This window comes from Gopherus flavomarginatus, chromosome 4 (assembly GCF_025201925.1).
Source record: "Gopherus flavomarginatus isolate rGopFla2 chromosome 4, rGopFla2.mat.asm, whole genome shotgun sequence".
NCBI lineage: Eukaryota > Metazoa > Chordata > Testudines > Testudinidae > Gopherus > Gopherus flavomarginatus.
This window is the reverse complement of record NC_066620.1, coordinates 101,236,713-101,255,718: the sequence shown is the minus strand read 5'-3', so window position 1 is coordinate 101,255,718 and position 19,006 is coordinate 101,236,713. Positions and strand designations below refer to the sequence as shown.

Genomic DNA, 19,006 nt, shown 5'->3' with positions numbered 1-19,006 from the left:
AACACCAAGGGGTTGGGCAGCTTGGGAAGCCAGACAGTGCACATGTGGCAAGCCGTCAGCATTGCCGTGATGTCTCCCTGCTCTGTGTTGCACACGGAACTGGAAAGGTTGGAGGGATAAGAACCACCTTTTCAGCCTTGTGTTCTTCTCCTTGTTCTGCTGCATCCATTGAAGGGGGGCATGGTCGGTCACAAGGACAAATCTGTGCCCGAGCAAGTAGTAGCGCAATGTTTCCATGGCCCATTTTACGGCGAGACACTCTCTCTCCATCACTACATATTTTTGTTCCCTTGGAAGGAGTTTCCTACTGAGGTGGAGAATTGGGTGTTCCTCCTCCCCAACCATCATATAGAATGGCCCCCAACCCTACTTCTGATGCATCTGTCTGCAGGATAAATTCCCTGGTGAAATCAGGGGCTATCAGTACAGGGTTACTGCAGAGGGCAGTCCGTAGGTCTGTGAATGCTTCCTCTGCTGCGTCAGACCATCTCACCAGATCAGATCCATGGGCTTTCACTAGGTCTGTCAGGGGGCTTGCTCTAGTGGCAAAGTGGGGGATAAATCGTCGGTAATGCCCCATTACACCTAGGAATGCCCAGACTTGTTTCTTGCGACGTGGTCAGGGCCAATTTTGGATGGCCTCCAACTTGTTCACTTGGGGTTTTACCAGACCTTTTCCCACAATGTAGCCAAGATATTTGGCCTCTGTAAACGCTACAGCGCACTTGGCAGGGTTTGCTGTAAGGCCAGCTCGCCTGAAGCAATCAAGGACTGCCTCCACCTTCTCTAGGTGGGTTTCCCAGTCTGGTGTATGAATAACCACATCGTCCAAGTAGGCAGCAGCATAACTATTATGTGGGCATAATAGCTTGCCCATGAGGCACTGGAAAGTAGCTGGGGCCCCATGTAGCCCAAAAGGGAGGACAGTATATTGAAAAAGACCCTCTGGTGTAGAGAACGCAGTCTTTTCCTTTGCGTCTTCCGCAAGGGGAATCTGCCAGTACCCCTTTGTCAAGTCTAGAGTAGTCAAATACCGGGCGTTACCCAGATGGTCCACTAGCTCATCTCTGCGAGGTATGGGGTATGTGTCAAACCGGGATACTTCCTTTAGTCCCTGGAAATCATTGCAGAACCTTGTGGTGCCATCAGGTTTGGGTACCAGCACGATTGGGCTGGACCACTGACTGTGGGATTCTTCGATGATCCCCAACTCCAGCATTTTTTTTACTTCTGCTTTTATTTCCTCCCTTTTGGCCACTTGCACCCGATAGGGTCTCATTGTTATTCTGGCCCCAGGGTTCGTGACGATGTGGTGATATGTCTCGGTTGTTCGACCCGGTTTTGTCGAGAACACATCTTGGTTCAGGAAGATCATCTCAGATACCTCATTCTTCTGGTCTGGTGTTAAATCGGGAGACACTCTCACTGTTTGGAAGGCTTGTTTTCCTGGGTCAGGTCTTTTTGGACAGTTATGCACGCCTCTTGTGCATGCCATGGTTTCAGAAGGTTGATGTGATAAATCTGTTCTTGTTTTCGGCGTCCTGGCTGCTGCACCTTGTAGGTTACTTCCCCCATGGGTTCAACCACTTCATAGGGCCCCTGCCATTGGGCCAGAAGCTTTCTTTTTGCCGTGGGTACCAACACCATCACCCAATCCCCTGGTTGGAACTGTTGGACTTTTGCCTGGTGATTGTAATGGGTTCTCTGGGTCTCCTGTGCCTTTTCCAAATGTTCCCATACAATAGGGGTGACCTGGGCTATCTGGTCTTGCATCTGTAATACATGTTCTATTATATTTCTCCCCTCATTGGGTTCCTCTTCCCAGATCTCTTTGGCGATATCTAGTATGCCATGGGGGTGACGCCCGTCTAATAACTCGAAGGGGGAAAACCCAGTTGAGGCCTGAGGTACCTCCCAGACTGCGAACATAAGATAGGGTAGTAGGGGGTTCCATTCCTTCCTGTCCCAACTTACCACCTTCCGTATCAAAGCCTTGAGGGTTTGGTTAAACCTTTCTACCAACCCATCAGTCTGCGGATGGTAGACTGAAGTTCTCAGGGTATGTATGTGGAGCAGCGTACAGAGGTCCTTCATTAGCTTTGACATAAATGGGGTTCCTTGGTCTGTTAATATCTCCTTTGGTAGCCCCACTCGGGCAAAGATCCCAACCAGCTCTTTGGCTATCATTTTAGAGGCTGTGTTCCACAGGGGGACGGCTTCTGGGTAGCGAGTAGCATAGTCCAAAACAACAAGTATATATTGGTGGCCCTGAGCCGTCTTCTCCAGGGGTCCCACTAGGTCCATGGCTATTCGCTCAAAGGGGACTTCTATGATGAGAAGGGGTACTAAAGGTGCCCTCAGGTGGGGACGGGGACTGTGCAGCTGACACTCCGGGCAGGACGCACCGTACCTCCACACTTCTTCATGTATTCCGGGCCAGAAGAACCGTCGTAGGACTCGTGCAAAGGTCTTCTCTACCCCCAAGTGCCCCCCAAAAAGATGACTATGAGCAAGACTTAATACAGTGTTCTGGTGTTTTTGAGGTACTAGGATCTGCTGTACCTTCTGCCCCTGTACTGGTGCAACCTGGTATAAGAGATTCTTCTTCATTATGAAGTAGAGTCCTGTTCCCTGGGTTTTCCCTTCCACGGGGACCCCATCTATTTCAGTCACCTCCTTCCTAATGTTGTCATACCTTGGGTCTTCAGCCTAGTCCTGTCCAAAATTTCCTCTCCCGGGGCTAATCTGCCCAAGATCTAGGGACCCAGTCTTTGTTGCCTCTACTGATTCAGAAGCGTTAGGGTGGGGGTCAGACTCGGGTGCTTCTCCCTCCTGGGTGGCCTCCTTTTCAGCTGCTCGGGTCCACCTACCTATGAGAGCAACCCTCTGGCTTTGAGTCAGTATTTGGGTCCCCAAGGCCTTAGCTTCCCTCCTTTCCCTTTTTGACTTTCTACCCTGTCTGGGAATGGAAAATAAATCTGGGGATATTTCAGAGAAGACTGGAGGTTGACAGTCTACTGTGGATGCCTCACTAACTTCAGGGTTCCCCTTTTCCTCCAATCCTCCTACTGGGAATAAGTTTCCAAACCCTAGGAAGTCCCTCCCTATGAGCACCAGGTATGGGAGTTTAGGGACTACACCTGCTGCTACCTCAGTAGTGTCCCTCTGAATCTTGAGTTTTACTAGGATGGTGGGGTAATAACCAACTGTCCCATGGACGCATATTATCCCCGGATGCTTAGCCCACAGCAGCTGACTACACTTGACAAGCTTCCCCGAGACAAGCGTGATAGCACTCCCCGAATCAACCAGTGCCGTGGTCTCTACCCCATTTAGTTTCACTGGGCTGGTGTACATATGTGGGATTAGTGAGACCTCCACAAGGTGGATTAGGGAGCATGGGTCTGCCCAGTTCCCCAGGTTACACTACATTGGTTCCTCAGCATTGGGATACTGTGCAGCTATATGTCCCCACTCTCCGCAGGCATAACATCTGTATGGAGCCCTAGGCATTCCCCGGTCTCTTGGTTTGGGCAATCTAACATCATGATCCTCTTCTCCCTCCATGCTCTGACCCTTTGTGGCCTCTGGTGGGCCTTCAGCCCCTCTCTTTTTCCACCTGGGCCCTCCTGGTGGCCCAGTCACCTGAGCTCTAGTGCTTGGTGCTGCTAGTTTACCCCGGGGTACCTCTTCCTTAACTGGTCGGGTCAGCTTCCTCGCTGTCCTTTGCCTCTCTACCAGTGCAACAACCTCATCATAGGTGGAGGGTTGGTTCTGGCTTACCCAGGCACAAAGGTCTGGCAGTAGTCCCCTCATGTATCGGTCGATGACCAGAACCTCTAGTATCTCTTCCAGGCTCCGGGACTGCATTCGCAACCACTTTCATGCGAGATGGATGAGGTCATACAATTGGGACCGTGGGGTTTTGTTTTCCTGGTACCTCCACTCGTGATACTGTTGGGCCTGCACTGTGGTCGTTACCCCAGATCTGGCCAGGATCTCTGCTTTCAGCTGGGGCTAGTCTGCTGCAGCCTCTTCAGGCAGATCATAGTAAGCTTTCTGGGCCTCCCCACACAGGAATGGGGCAAGGATGCCAGACCACTGATCTCGAAGCCAGGCCTCCCGTAGGGCTGTCCTCTGAAAGGCCAGAAGGTATGCCTCTACATCATCCTCTTGCCTCATTTTCTGCAGCCAATGGCTGGCCCTTATGATCTGCATCCCATCATGGCCACAGTTCAGCTCTGTAAGGGTCTTTACCTGGTTTACCAGTTCCCGCAACATAGCCTGGTCTTGAGAAGCCTGGTCCATCAGCAGGCGATTAGTCTCTTGCTGCAGCCGCACTGCCTCCTGTTGGGCAGCTGCCTGGACATGGGTAGCCTCCTGCTGGGCTGCTGTAGCTTGTATCAATGCCCATACTAAGTCATCCATTGTGATGAAAAAAAAAACCCTCTACTTTTTTTTTAAATCACCCTCCTTCTGCAGCGCTGTGCACACCAAATCCCACGTCTGACACCAGTTGTAACAAAGTTCCTCCTCTACCTTGGTGGGTCCTGTGCTTACTGGCAGATTTTCTCACCTCAGTGATCTTCCCCACAATCTGGATCAACTCCTCCTGTGTCTGATCAGGAGTTGGGAGGTTTAGGGGAACCCGGACCCGCCCTCTACTCCAGGTTCCAGCCCAGGGCCCTGTGGATTGCAGCTGTCTATAGTGCCTCTTGTAACAGCTGCATGACAGCTACAACTCCCTGGGCTACTTCCCCATGGCCTCCTCCAGACACTTTCTTTATCCTCACCGCAGGACCTTCCTCCTCGTGCCTGATATCACTTGTACTCCTTAGTCCTCCAGCAGCACACCCGCTCATTCTCAGCTCCTTGCACCTCCTGCTCCCAGCTCCTCAGACGCACTTCCTCTCCTCCGGCAACTCCTTGCCTGACTGGAGTGAGCTCCTTTTTAAACCCAGGTGCCCTGATTAGCCTCCCTTGATTGGCTGCAGGTGAGCTAATCAGCCTGTCTGCCTTAATTGGTTCTAGCAGGTTCCTGATTACTCCAGTGCAGCCCCTGCTCTGGTCACTCAGGGAACAGAAAATTACTTATCCAGTTACCAGTATATTTGCCCTCTACCAGACTCCTTTACCCCACTGGTCTGGGTCTGTCACAATAGTTTTTGTCCGCTTATATAGCACTCATTACCATAGTATCTGAACAACATATGATGAGGAAAACCTCCCTGAGTGGTTCTTCCCCACTAACAAAGAACAAGTGCTCAGTGCTGTGTATTAAGCTCTAATTAAAATAATTCGTGGATCCAAGCCTCTTAAGGCTTTCAACACTAGCACCACAGCATTCGTGAGCAGTTTTGGGGTCTAATATTTGTTATCTGTTTAAGCCGCACATAGCATTCAGCTATCCCTGATGGCTTGCTCAGTGAAACGTGTGTGATTAGTTGTATGCTAGAAGCTAGGGCATGGTTTGGCAGTTCATATGGTAGGACAATATTTATTCAGTTCAGTTACTGATTTTTTAATTTTTTTAGAGGAGTGGAGCTTCAAATCATGGCTCCCCCAGGCTGGTGTTTGACAAGCTTGTCCCAAAACCAAATCCATTTAAATGTTATGAATCATTTGCAATAAAGAAGCATTCTTAATGTTATACTTTGCAAAAATATATAACGTTCCCCGTGTGCTAGCTTAAGATTCTATGTTTACAACTGATTCTTGGGAAAACAAATGCAAAAGGAGTGCTACATGACCCTACACAAAACTCTGCTGATTGGTTGAAGTTATAAACATGACTAGTTGTACAGGTTTAAGGAAAGGAAGCTAATTGTATCCTTGTATGTCTCCAGGGATCCGAAAAGACCGCAGAGGCGGGCGTATGCTGAAACACAAACGTCAAAGAGAGGAGCAGGATGCCAGGAATGGTGGGACTTCTTCTACTGAGATGAGAACCCCCACCCTCTGGACAAGTCCTCTTATGATTAAGCATAGCAAGAAGAACAGTCCAGCTTTGTCCCTTACAGCAGAGCAGATGGTTAGTGCCTTGCTGGAAGCTGAACCACCCATAGTCTATTCAGAGTATGATCCTAACAGACCTTTCAGTGAAGCCTCCATCATGACCCTGTTGACCAACCTTGCAGACAGGGAACTGGTGCACATGATCAACTGGGCAAAAAGGGTCCCAGGTAAGAAAACAGATCACTTGAACACTGGTTAACTGGAAATGTTCCAATATGACATTTAAGTGAAGAAATTTCCTTCGCCCTCTCCCTACTCCACAGACACAGTTTCCTCATTATCTACAAATCATTCATTTAAATATTCTTATCTGTAAAATTACAAACTTCATGCGGTGCTCCTTAGAAGGAAACTTTTGGAAACACAGGTAAAACTTTAGGGAAAAAATCTTGTTCAGAAAAATTAATTACTGTACATTATAATATATTGTCTGGCAAATATACTAGGTAGCTTGGGGGTAACTGGCACCAGTCTTTCATTGCCAGGTCAGTGAATTAAACTTTGCCTAGATCTGTCACAAATACAAGTTATTGCTGTACAAAAGATGTTCAGAGGCCTATGTGAAATGGGCTAGTTATCTTGGGTCTATTTCCCAGCACACAGGTGTCCAGATCACAAAATGCTACCAAATCTGGCACTGATTGACAGTCCAAGCAGAGAAACCATTGAATGGTCATTAAAAACCCTCTGATGTCTGAAGTTGTCAGAGTTGAAGGTCATTGACAGGGTAGCGTGGGGAAGATCGCATTTCTGCTGGACGGACTGATCCTGTTCTGTGGATAAAAAGAAGATACCAGCCTCCAGAGCTATCAGTCCAATACCTTTCATAAGCATTATATTCACTAAACATTTATTATGAATGCTGAATCTTTAATTTTATCACAGCACTTCTCTTTACTAGGCCTACTGGTACAATATACATACTAGTGTATTTTGCCTAGTTTAGCCAATTTTTAATATCTTTAATTTAATATTCTAGCCCTTTATTTCATTAACATTATGTAGATTTTGTGGACAAATGTTCTGAGAATGTCCACTACTACAGATTTAGTTAGGTCAAATGCTGTAGGTCATGCCTCTTTTCTGTGTCCTTCACTTAAGCTTGGCAAAATTTTACTTAGTAAATCAATAACAGAGTCTGTTTTCCAGTCCTTATGTGTTTTTTTTACCATCTTTCACGTGTCACTTTGTGGGCTCAAGCTGTGATCAATGAGAAGCTGTAAGGGATGTCTCATTTCTCATAGAAACTTAAAGGAAATCGCATGGGGAATTTTATTTTTAACATAGTTGCATTTTTAGGGCCTGATTCAAAGTCAGTGAGAGCCTTTTCATTAATTTCTGTGTGCTTTGGAACAGGCCACTACAACGTATTTTTAAAATAGGGACCTTAATGTTTAAAGCTATTGGTCATACTAATTTAAACACAGTAATGGCAGTGTGGACTAGAAAGGCTGAATTACAAATCTCTGGCGATATAGACTAGAATGTCTGTTGCATGGAAAAAAGAAGCACACTGCACTCTTGTCTTGCTCTAGAAAAATATCTCAGGTTTTGGATTAATTTATATTTAGAGTTTATAGGAATTTGAAAATGGATATCTCGTTTAAAGGAACTTGCCCTACAAACACCCTTTAACCATCCAAGGGCTAAACACAGAGTTAAATTATATGGTGATCTTACACTGTTGTGCAAGTTAGTGGAAAGCTTTCCTCCTATTTACATCCCTGTGAAAAGTCCAAGCATGGCAGCAGTCCTTGTGTCCCTGTGAACAAAGTCTGCTCAAGATCACTGCTACTTGCCCCTAGTAGGACTGGTGGAGCTCATGCAACATCCTGTCATAGGGTATCACAGGGTGTTTGCACATCTTTCACATAATGCCTCTTGGAGCTCTCCTGCAGAGGTGCGTCTGCACAAATGAATTCATAATGTACACTTTAATGGCCACTCTAGGTTCTTCACCTTTGTTAAGATGATAGGAAGGAGGCAAGGATGTCTGATACAAGTGCTTAGAAATGTACAGATATCACTCTTCTGAATGTGCATTGGACACTATCTGCCATTGCAGGAGTTAAGCTCTAGTATCGGGCATGGATACCTGCCCCTTTCCTTTCCCAGTGGCAGCGTAAGTCAATTTGGAATGAACACTGGAATTAGCAAATACTGTTTTTCCTCCTTCAGTTTCTCCTCCAGTATCTTCTGCTGCCACTGGGTAAAGGAACCGTAAGAATCATTCTCTGGAACACGCTTCAATGAAAGAGTAAGAGGATGAGATAGCTGAGCTTGAAGGAAGGTATTGAATAGACCTAATATTTGCCAAATCAAATGCTTCTACCTAGCTGATGTACAGCTTTCTCTTATATACAAGTTTAAACATGTTAGGTCAGAGTCATCCTGAGTATAACTCTATTAAAGCCTATGAAGTTACAATTGGGATGAATTTGTCCCATTCGAAATTAATTATTTATCAACAGTCCATTTTGCAGTGTTAAGTGGAGAAGTTAGTCTTCGATGGCATTTGGGTTTGGTTTGTTAATTTAATGAACCAAAATATATTCAGATAGAGAATAAATTGTGTTTGGGGAACTAAAATAAATTTTTATTATTGTCATTATCCCTGATGAGAAATCCATAAGGTTGCTTACTACTGGAATACAGCTGTTTATGATAAAAAGCCTTCTGAAACTGGAGAATCAACAGTTCACATTGTCAGCCATTTGTATACTTTACATGTTTTATTAGTATGTCATATATATATTAATGTCACTGTCAAGTGCCACACAACTCAAAGAAATATAGCTGCTTCCTAAGGAGGGATAGAGAGATGAGGACTTACAAGGAGAGACGGATGAGCACAAGTAGCTAATAGCTCTGTGTAGTTTGAAAGCTTGTCTCTCTCACCAACAGAAGTTGGTCCAATGAAAGATATTACCTCACACCTTGTCTCATAGATGAGCATGTTAACTTAGGGAGGTTTTTTTTTTGTCTTTTAAAGTTTGCTTCCTGATCTCAGCTTCTCTTTCTCTAAGGTAGTTTTGGGGTGGAAAAGGAGTTTCAATGTGTGATTATTGTGGAAGGTGTGAATCTTCAAGAGCCATTTGAACATGAAAGAGGGTGAGGACCTGACATACTGGGTTTGGGTAATTATTCCATAGAAAAGGCAGCAGGGAAGAAACTGAAGTGGCAAAAGAACATGAATAGAGTAGTGAGACTGGCTGCACTGGCAGAATAAAGAGGGCACAGGAGAAAGATAAGGACATGATCTGAGAGGTAGGGCAAGGCCAATATGTGTAGGCCATTTATGGCAAGGACAAAAAGTTTAAACTTGATGCAGTGGGCAATGGTGATTGAATGGTGGGATTTTAAATGAGACTACCTATGTGGTGGTAAGTATCTATGTGATAAACTGCAGAGCCATCTGATACATTGCATTAATCATACAGGTTTGTCCACCTCATCTGCCTATTAATCCTCTAGTGATTCTACTTTCAAAATTCCAAACCTCTGAGCAGCTTCAAACAACTGCTTTTTTAAAAAAAGAAACCACACACCTTTTCCCAAAATGGTTTCTTCTTTCCTCACAAAATTAGTTTACACTGGTGTTCAGGACAGGCAATTTTCAGTCTATGACTATTAGACTATGTGATGTAGGACTTCAAACATTGCATGAATTTTTATAAAAAAGCAGGTTGTGGTAGGAGGGGGACTTGCAAAATTTTAGTTTTGATTTTTCTTTCCCTCTGAATATTGTACAGTGGGACTTGTGATTAATAAGGTAGCCTGTCTTGGTGTAGGGATATAAAATATTCTAGATAAAAGTTTGAAAACACCATCAAACATTTCTAAAATGTTTTTCTGTAATACAGGCAGTACCGATAGAATTCATGATGGTGTGATGTGGTATAGAGGTTTTATTGATACGTTTTGCACATGACCTGCAAAACTTATTGGTAGCTTCAGCACTCATGAGTTAATGCAGCTCTCCTGAACTCATACAGATAATACCTTTATAACATATTATCTTGTATTGTCTTTCTCTTACATAAAGTGAAATTTATTCCTGTGCAGAGGGCCAGCACAATACCTATGCACCTCTTAAATCAAACTTAGTAGTGCATGGGCCTTGTGCTGGCTCTCTGCCCAGCAGTAAATTTCACCCATGCTGAATATCTCTATAACATGGCGCTTAATGATTGAAAAGGCTACCAACAACAATTATCCAAACAGAATGTGAAAATACAACTGCCTTTCCTACTTTCACAAATATGCTGCAGCACCTGTGCAAAAGTCCATATCATGAACTTTGAGGTGTTCATCACCTCATTGTGGGTGCGCTGTAGTACCTTAAATGCCTATTGATGTTAATGTGAGTTAAAAGTGCTGAGCACCTTGCAGGTTTTGGGCCAAATCTTTTGCTCTAAAATTGTAGACTGGCTCTCTACAATCCTTGTGTTACAGAGCTAGTCTATGAACACCAACATTTAAAGGGGTTGTATCTAGTGATAATTTTTTGCCCATCTATAGCACCTTACATTTGAATATCTCATAGTATTTTACAAATATTGATTTATGTATGCATTACAGCAACCTTTTGAATTAGGGAAACATTATTATACACCTTTTACACATAAGTAATCGCTCTATGAGTTTAAATGAGTTTCGGTTCTGAGAAATAATCTTGTGAAAATATCATCATGTTCCAAATTTATCTATCAACTATTTCCATATCCAATTTCTTAAAGTTACAAGTAAAAGGATTTTTTATCTAACTGCAAACTCAGTCTGGGTTTTGAGAGTCAAGATGAGTATTTGTACCAGGAATAAAAGCAATCAGGCCTGCCATTACACCTGCGCAACTTAACTGACTTCATTGGGGTTAGATTGGTGTAACTAATTGGAACTTGGTAAACAGTTCTGTTAGTGCACAGTAAAATGCAGGCTGGTTATGAATGCATCCTGGTTATGTTGACTTGGGGAGTAGATCTGTTGAACAAGAAACGAGCCATTTTTATAAAATCACTTTTCAGAGTAGAATCACATTTTGAGTAGCTTGATGAAAGTGCAATGCATGGATTCAGTGGAAGAAACAAGGACAGAGCCTAGGAGTCCTGAATCCTGGTTTGTTGGTCTAACCACTAGACTAGACTCTTACTACATTTACCAAAACAAATGTGTCAAGTATCAATATTATGTCAACTTTTCTAGCCCAATAACTGCTAAATCTACTCAGTCATTTAACATGACATTTGCTAGGATCTACAAGGAACTAAGTAAGCCTCAAATGAAACAGCTGCCACCGTCACCATTAAATTCATTTTCCCCTTTCGTTGATGGAAGTGGAAGCTATTGTTCTATACCCAGATGTACAGATGCTCTTTTCGCAACTGTGTATTATATATTTTTTAACATTAGCTTCAATAAAATTTTTAAATCTATTCTCTGTTTCCTTGTTGATCTAGATCTTTCTTGTAATTGTATTCTACAGCTGAGGTTTGGATCTATTCTGACTTCACATTGACATATTGTATCTGAATCAGTCCAGTAACTTGAGTAATGTTCCTAAATTACTATTTTCTTATGTGACAGCCTGATCCGTGTACCCTCCTCAAAAGCAATCTGCAGTGTCAAAGTATAACATGATTGCTAGCTGAGGCCCTGAAGAAAACTCTCAGGTGACAATGCAGTTCACAATTGGTGGGTGCACTGCAGATTCGTTTTCACCTCCTTTGAAGCATCATGTACGGGCTACTAGTGCAAATAATATATCAGTGTAGATGGGTAAAGAGTCTGATCTAGGATGGCATAGCCTGGCTCTCTGTCCTCCTCTAATGTCTGCACGATATAAATGTTTTTGAGTCTGCTACAGCCTTGGAACTAATATACTTGGGATTTTTTATAATTTAGGCAGTAAAGGTTCGTGGTTTTAGACCTAGGGGGTCCTAGGTTCTATCCCTGCTGCCAATAACGCATCCACAGGCATCACAGTATTATAGCAATCCTGAGGAAATAGCAATGCTGGGAATTCATAGACAGTATTTTATTTTTCATATATACCACTGTATTCATATCTGGAGCATCACGTGAAAGGAAGGAAGTTAGTACTTTCAGTGTGACAGTTGATGAGCGTGTTTGAGGGGATGTTTGCTAGATGTTTAGGTTGTATAAATAGTGGAGGGGCAGAGGGGAGAAAGAAGGTAGTTTTGAGGAGTTTTGGATTAAAAGGTGCAGTTTTTGGCACAGCTAATACAAGCTTGGCTAATTATTTATTCTGAGTACAGTAGCTGAACAGTTTAATGGCCCTAAAATGGTACATTGGGCATACAGGCTTTGAAGTTTTGAGATGATTCACGGTGTTGTACTTATTTTATGGTTTCATGAACTGAGAAGATAAACATTTTGGCACTGAATTTTTATTTTAAAGCTGCAGAAGTTGCTATTTTCTTAAGATATTGTTTTCTTATTTGACCTTCTAAATTGCTCTGTTTGTTAAATTAGGAACAGTGTGTGAAGGGACCAACAATAGCCACTATTTTACACTGTGTTTTACTGACAGCAAAAAAAAAAATATTGTTTGAAGCCAGGTACTGATGTACTGAAGTGCATATTACTACTGTACGTGTTTATGTACATGGTGGTTTGCAGCACTGTTCATTATAGTAGCCTTCCTGACAATAGATAATCCATTATCTCTGATGCTGTTAATCCAGGCAAATAAAGTGCATTTAGTGCCAGTGACTCTAATTGTTGTTGTTTAAATCCTCTAACATATTCACTATGTTTTCTTATCTGAGTTGGCTAATGAGCTGTATTGGAGACTGTGACAATGTTATCAAGTAATATTCTATTTGTAATCAGTTGTGGGTTTCTTTGACAGAGCTGGCATATACCACACTCGGGAGGTTTGGTACCCCACATATTTAGGGAAGATTAAAATAACTAAATATGTAGCTAAATGAAAAATGATGAACCTGATTCTGATTCCAAACCAGCTGTGTATTAGCGTAACTTCGATGAAGTTACTATTGATTTACATGGATGTAAAGGGGATCAAAATCCAGATGGCAGGATATAGTAACCACCTATAAGCCTCTGGAGATAGTAGACACCAAACAGAGAGAGGTATTGGTCCAAGGGAAGTATAACTAGGAGTGATGAGATGAAACAAAGCAAAAGAAAAAAAGAAAGCTGAATATCAAGTAAAAGCTTCCTAATACTCTGATCTGTTAGTTTGTGGGCTAGTCTGTGTGTCAAGAGCCCCATCGCTTGAATTGTTTATATCTAGTTAGGACAAAATACTGATGAATATGCTGTCAGGAACAATACTGTTCTGATGAGGCAATGGGCAAGACTATTAATAAATAGTAGGAATAGTTTATTTAGTGCCATAAATATACATCATTCTCTACAAACGTAGAGTAAGGTATGTTCCCTGCCCCACTGAGCTTCCCCTAGAAGATGGACCAGACAAATTAACATGACAAGACATGGGAGGATAGTTTTAGAGAAGAAACTGCAAGGAGAGATTATAGATAAGGAGAAGAAAGAAATATCAGTCTAAGAAGTTGATTCAAAAAAGGAGAGAAGGATTTGGAAAAACTGGAAGTTAGTATCGCAAGAGTAGGAATAGCATGTTAGAAGCATGAAGACACAAAGGCAAGAAGGTAAAAAATAAATAAAAGATTAAGTTGTAAGGATTTTGGGGGGGAGCATAGTATTCAGCAGTGGGAATAAGGGGAAAGGAGATCAGAGATGCGTATATATAGACTGGGAGGTGATGACAGGTGTTTGAATTTGATGTGGAAACAGAAGAGAAAAACCAGAAAATAGACAGTTATAGTAATCAAGGTGACTGACCAAGTTGTGGGTAAGGGTTTTAGCAATGAAGATATGGAAAGATGAACTAATATCTTTTCCATCTTTAATGTTTATAATTCTCTGTTAAGACTTCTAGGAGATTAAAGCAGTAGCCTAACACTAATACCACACATCTGTTTTGTTTTCTCCTTCCAGGATGCTGCACAAGTTGTTACCTTTAGACTGAATTTCAGAGATTACTTCATTGACTTTTAAAACAGGCTAATATTAACTGTTGGGTTTGTTAAGCAGAATGTTGTGTGCACTAACCTGCAGGTCACAGCAAGGCCTGTGAATGAACATAGATGAACTCATGTGGAGCTTTCCACCCTGTATTTGAATTGTGTGAGGACTTTGGGGTAGACATGAGCTGTTGTTGTGGGCAGAGTCCAGTGAAATGTAAAGAGGAGAAAGAACCGCTGATGCAATTAATGAGATCTCAGTCAGCAGAACATTTGGGAGCAGGGAGAGCTCATGTTCCAGTGAAGCATTTGTGTTCATATAAATAAAGGGAATTACTACTGGCTGAGTGTAATTAAGAGAAAGGAAGCAAAATTATTCCTCCTCAAGCCAGCATCCCTCAGTGGCGTTGCAGGTTAGGGTTAAAGTCCATAGATGTAATCACTAACTTGCTGCAGGAAGTTATCACACCAAGCACAACATTAAATGAATACTCTATTTACACCAGGGAAGTGACTCTTTCCTAGTTATCCCACTGACTGGGAACTTTCAGCTAACTGCCTTTCTCCCTTGGATTTGTGACACTTCTCTTTGGGGTCTGTTTTCATCGGGGTAATCTGGTTGTTTTGAGATTCAGGGTACTTGATTGGAATTGGGAGAAAACTATGATTTATTCAATCAGAAAGAAATGAGATGTGCCATGGACTATCTGTAAAATTTGCATTAGGAGAAACCCTAAAGAAAAATGTGTAGTTTGCCATTTGATTTTTGAAGTGTCAGAACCAAGTTATTTATAGTCTTCGTAACCCCAATTCTGCCACTTTAAATCCTGGGTAAGGGAAAATCTGTAAATGGGAAAAATGGGAGTTCTGTTAAAGAACTACAGCAGTGAAGAATCTGGTCTATTTAAGTGTGCTGATTCTATAGTATACTATGGTATGGAAGATAAATGTGTCTGTTATCTTTGTCTCTGCCTAAGAAGGTTCTATGCCTAACTTTGCTGTGGATAAAATGAGAACTGTATCTGCTGTGTGACTTTCTTTAAAGGTGCAGCAATAGTTAATCATTTCTCAGGTTACAAAGACTCAGCAATGTAGTAATTCCTAGAAAGTGCTATGCTAACATTTCATTCCAGAAATGCAGTTACTTCGCACATGTAGATGCCAGCAGGAGTTGAGAGAGAGAGAGATTGAATCAAGCATAGGATCCCATATTTTGGTTTCCCTGCTTCTAGAAGAGCTGTAGAACCTTTCTAGACAAATGTGGGGTTAGAGGTCAATTCAATTAAATTGCTGATTGTAATGATTATTCTGTCAAGTATCAGGGGGTAGCCATGTTAGTCTGTATCCACAAAACCAACAAGGAGTCTGGTGGCACCTTAAAGACTAACAGGTTTATGTAGGCATAAGCTTTCGTGCATTTGAAAAAGTGGTTTTTTACCCATGAAAGCTTATGCCCAAATAAATCTGTTAGTCTTTAAGGTGCCACTGGACTCTTTGTTGTTTTAATGATTATTCTGTGATCATAGGCCAATAAAATGGCATTGTGTCCCTACTCTTAAAGCTTCTTTTTATACATAAATGAATGTGTAATATAAATTTAAAGTTCATCTGTCTGATATTTTCAGGTAAAAGCATTTCTGTGAGGTGGTACTTGGATACCATCCCTCTTGTTGTGCCCTGTTCTGTAAACACGTTGCCCCAGTGTGGTGAAATCTATTTCCTCCACCTCATAAAGCCTTGAATAGTTTGACAATTGTCTGCAATCAGGCAACTGTCGAACTTCAAATTCCAGTAACCAGTCTTTCAGACATTGTTTTATTTGTTGTGGGGGAGGGAGGTTGTCAGAGCAGTCTTAGAGGAAGGATACAGTTAGAAACTGGTCTTCTGAGCATAGAAAGGATAGGAGATGCCTACGGTGTTACATTTAAGATTGCACTGTAACTCAGAGAAAAGATATACTTCAAGTAGAACTTAAGTTGGCTGGCCAGAAAACACCCTGGAGCCAACACCTTGAAATCAATCAGTGGAAATGTGCTTACTTATCTCAGTGGTGAATTAGTATTTTTAACCTCTGGGAGTCCACTCTGAAGTTTGCCTAAAGACAAGTTCTCTCTCCTAGTACATGGTGTGAGGCTATGGAAGAAAATGAGGTGGAGGACTTCTAGAATGGTGGAGGGGAAAGGAGATGAGGAATAGAAAGAAGAATTAAGCCTGTTACTAAAAATGACTTGTAGGCCATTCTTTGAAAGAGCTGGGCTATAGGTCACAAAATTAGGGTTCAGGTTTGAGACCAAATTTTACGTATCCTGCCCCAAAAGGTTCAGAGTGGATTTGGATTCTGGTTACCAGTTTAGACCCTGATTTCATTTATGCTAGGCTAGATCAAGGGGCAGATCCACAAAAGGGTCGTAGGTGCCCTGCTGTGCTCTCCAGGGGCATTCATAGTCCCAAGTTAAGTGCTGAAGCTCCCCATGCATTGCATGGGAAGAATTAGGCACTTAAGAAAGAGGTTTTTAGAAGCCAGCAAGCTGAGTGGGGAGCTGCCTAAGCTAGCCAGTAGGAAATGCTAAGGAGAGGGGCAGAGCCTAAGCCTCAAGAGTAGTAAGGCCCTTATCTCTGCTTAGGATTCACAGCTGTGAACCCTCTGCTGAAATTAGGCATCTAAGCCAAGTCAGTTCTTTCTCATGCAAAGCAAGAAATAACCCCCCATCTCATTATAAGCAAGAGAGAGCTCAGTGGTTAGGGTGTATTCAACTTCCTGCTCCAAATCAAACAGAGTGAATGCAGAGGTCCCACATTCCAGGAGAGTGCCCTACTTGCCAGGTAATTGGGGAGAGGGGTGTCTCTGTCTCTCCTGTGGAAGCTGTTTCACTTTGAATGAATAAATAAATACCGCAAACTCAAACCCCTTATGAATAAAAAACTTGAGAAAAATGAGTGGCAAGAAAGATAAATGTCAATTTCTGAGTCTGTTCATTCAGCTTTACCATTTTATCAGCCTAAACACTAAACTATTTTCCAGTGTTTCATTAGACTGCTTACAAAATAAGGGCTACATTTTCCAGACTTAGCACACCATGCATCTGTGCGAGAAAACCAGGAATTGAATATGCACGTCTGAACAAACTACTACTATTACTTGAAGCATTCAGTGCATGCATAGACTGTTTTTTAAACTGGTGCAAATATGTTAATATATGCCTGAGCAACTGTTTCTGCCATGTGCAAAAAAGCTGGAGCAACACTTACTGTCACATATCTGTAATTCTCATAGGAAAATGACATACAGTTTGTTATAGTTGATCATGTTTAAAAAAATGGAAGCTCAACTAATAATCCCTATACATTATGGATCAGTAAGTCGAAATGTTCTCTTAGAGGAATTCCTCTAGTAGCTCATTTTAGATTGTAAAATGCTTCCATTGTTTTGGCTTAGAAGGAGGATCTTTTAGAAAAACAAGAAGACACTATGTCCTAAGGAATATCAGATACATTGCGTAACAGTTTTCACTCGACAGAAGAACATATTTTAGAGTAATATGTTAAAAGCAAACTGTTTTGAGTGTGTGTGAGATAAATCAGCACAGTAGCTGTGCTTTACTTGTAGTCATTTAAAAATTACTTGTTTGTAGAGATGGACCTGAAATAAATTTCCACATCTGAACACCCCTGAACTTCATATTCTGATCCAGACCTGAATCAAATTTTTTTCTGTCAGACTCTAATTCCACAAACAGTAATGCATGTAAGTAGTTTCCAGTGAGTTCAACGGGACTATTCACATGTGTAAAGTTGCTTATGTGCACCAGAGTTTCTTCAGATTGAGGCCCAAACTGGTAACATGAGCCAGATCTACTCAAAACTTTCCAGGCTTTGAAATCCGGTCCCAGACCTGTTTCTGAATTTTGTGACCTGGGGACCGCCTCTCTTAAAGAATACATCTCTTTGACCACTAGTATTGGCTTGTAGATGTTGTTCTACAGATAACTAGCCTAACTTTTTGTTTTCCTTTTGCTAAACAGCCACAGGAGCAAAGTCTGATGTTAACTTTACTAAAATTTGCTAATATTCTTTTAGTTATAGCTAACTGGAGATTTTTATCCATTTACTAAGAGTTCATTGTCCATTCAATAATATATATGCTCAGAACACTTTTCCAAAAGGATTTTTTATTATACAGATGAAAAGGATATGAAAAACAAGCACCAACAATATAATGTTTGATATTTTAAATAATAAATGTTATAAGCCCTTAAAATTAATTTTTGAAAAATTCTTTAAAGATAGGAGCTTATCCTTTAAGCAATTAAAGGGAAATGCAAGTATGTGAATTGATTATTATCGGATTGAAACTTAGAGTGACCAGACAGCATATGTGAAAAATCGGGACAGGGGTCAGGAGTAATAGGAGCCTATATAAGAAAAAGACCCAAAAATCAGGACTGTCACTATAAAATCGGAACATCTGGTCACCCTATGATGAAACTCCAAGCAGGGCCAGCTCCAGCTTTTTTGCCGCCCCAAGTGACGAAAAAAGGAAAAAAAAGAAAAACCCAACTGCGTTGGGGAACCCTGAACTAAGGGAATGAATTCAAATGGTCGGTTGGTTGGTTGTATAGGGGATAATCAGGATGTGTGGTGATTGTGACACTGATAACCCTGTAGAGAAATGTTTAACAAAATAGACATCTGCACACAAAACTACACTAGCTTTTCTGTAAGTCAATGTTGATCAGTAGGAAGTAGCTACTCAGAGGAGTGATGCAGAAATATGCATATGCAGGACACTATAACTTTAAAATAAGATCTATGTTCCAGATCTATATAACATCTGAGGTGTCCCCTATTTAGTAACATTTGAAGGATGCTTGAGGCATTTTGGAATCAGTAGAAGTCGTCAAACCTTATTTGATTTATCAACGTAGAAAATGCAGCATATTGCTAGGTTTTGTAATGGT

General features: G+C 41.8%; 1 protein-coding gene across 1 annotated transcript in view; it reads left to right on the top strand.

Moving 5' to 3' along the window:
- The window catches only part of ESR1 (estrogen receptor 1), a 311,043-nt gene that overhangs the window by 239,422 nt on the left and 52,615 nt on the right, over positions 1–19,006 (top strand). Inside the window, exon 5 of the mRNA XM_050951601.1 lies at positions 5,847–6,182. Coding sequence (XP_050807558.1) covers positions 5,847–6,182 — 336 coding nt within the window. The remainder of the gene's footprint in view (positions 1–5,846; positions 6,183–19,006) is intronic.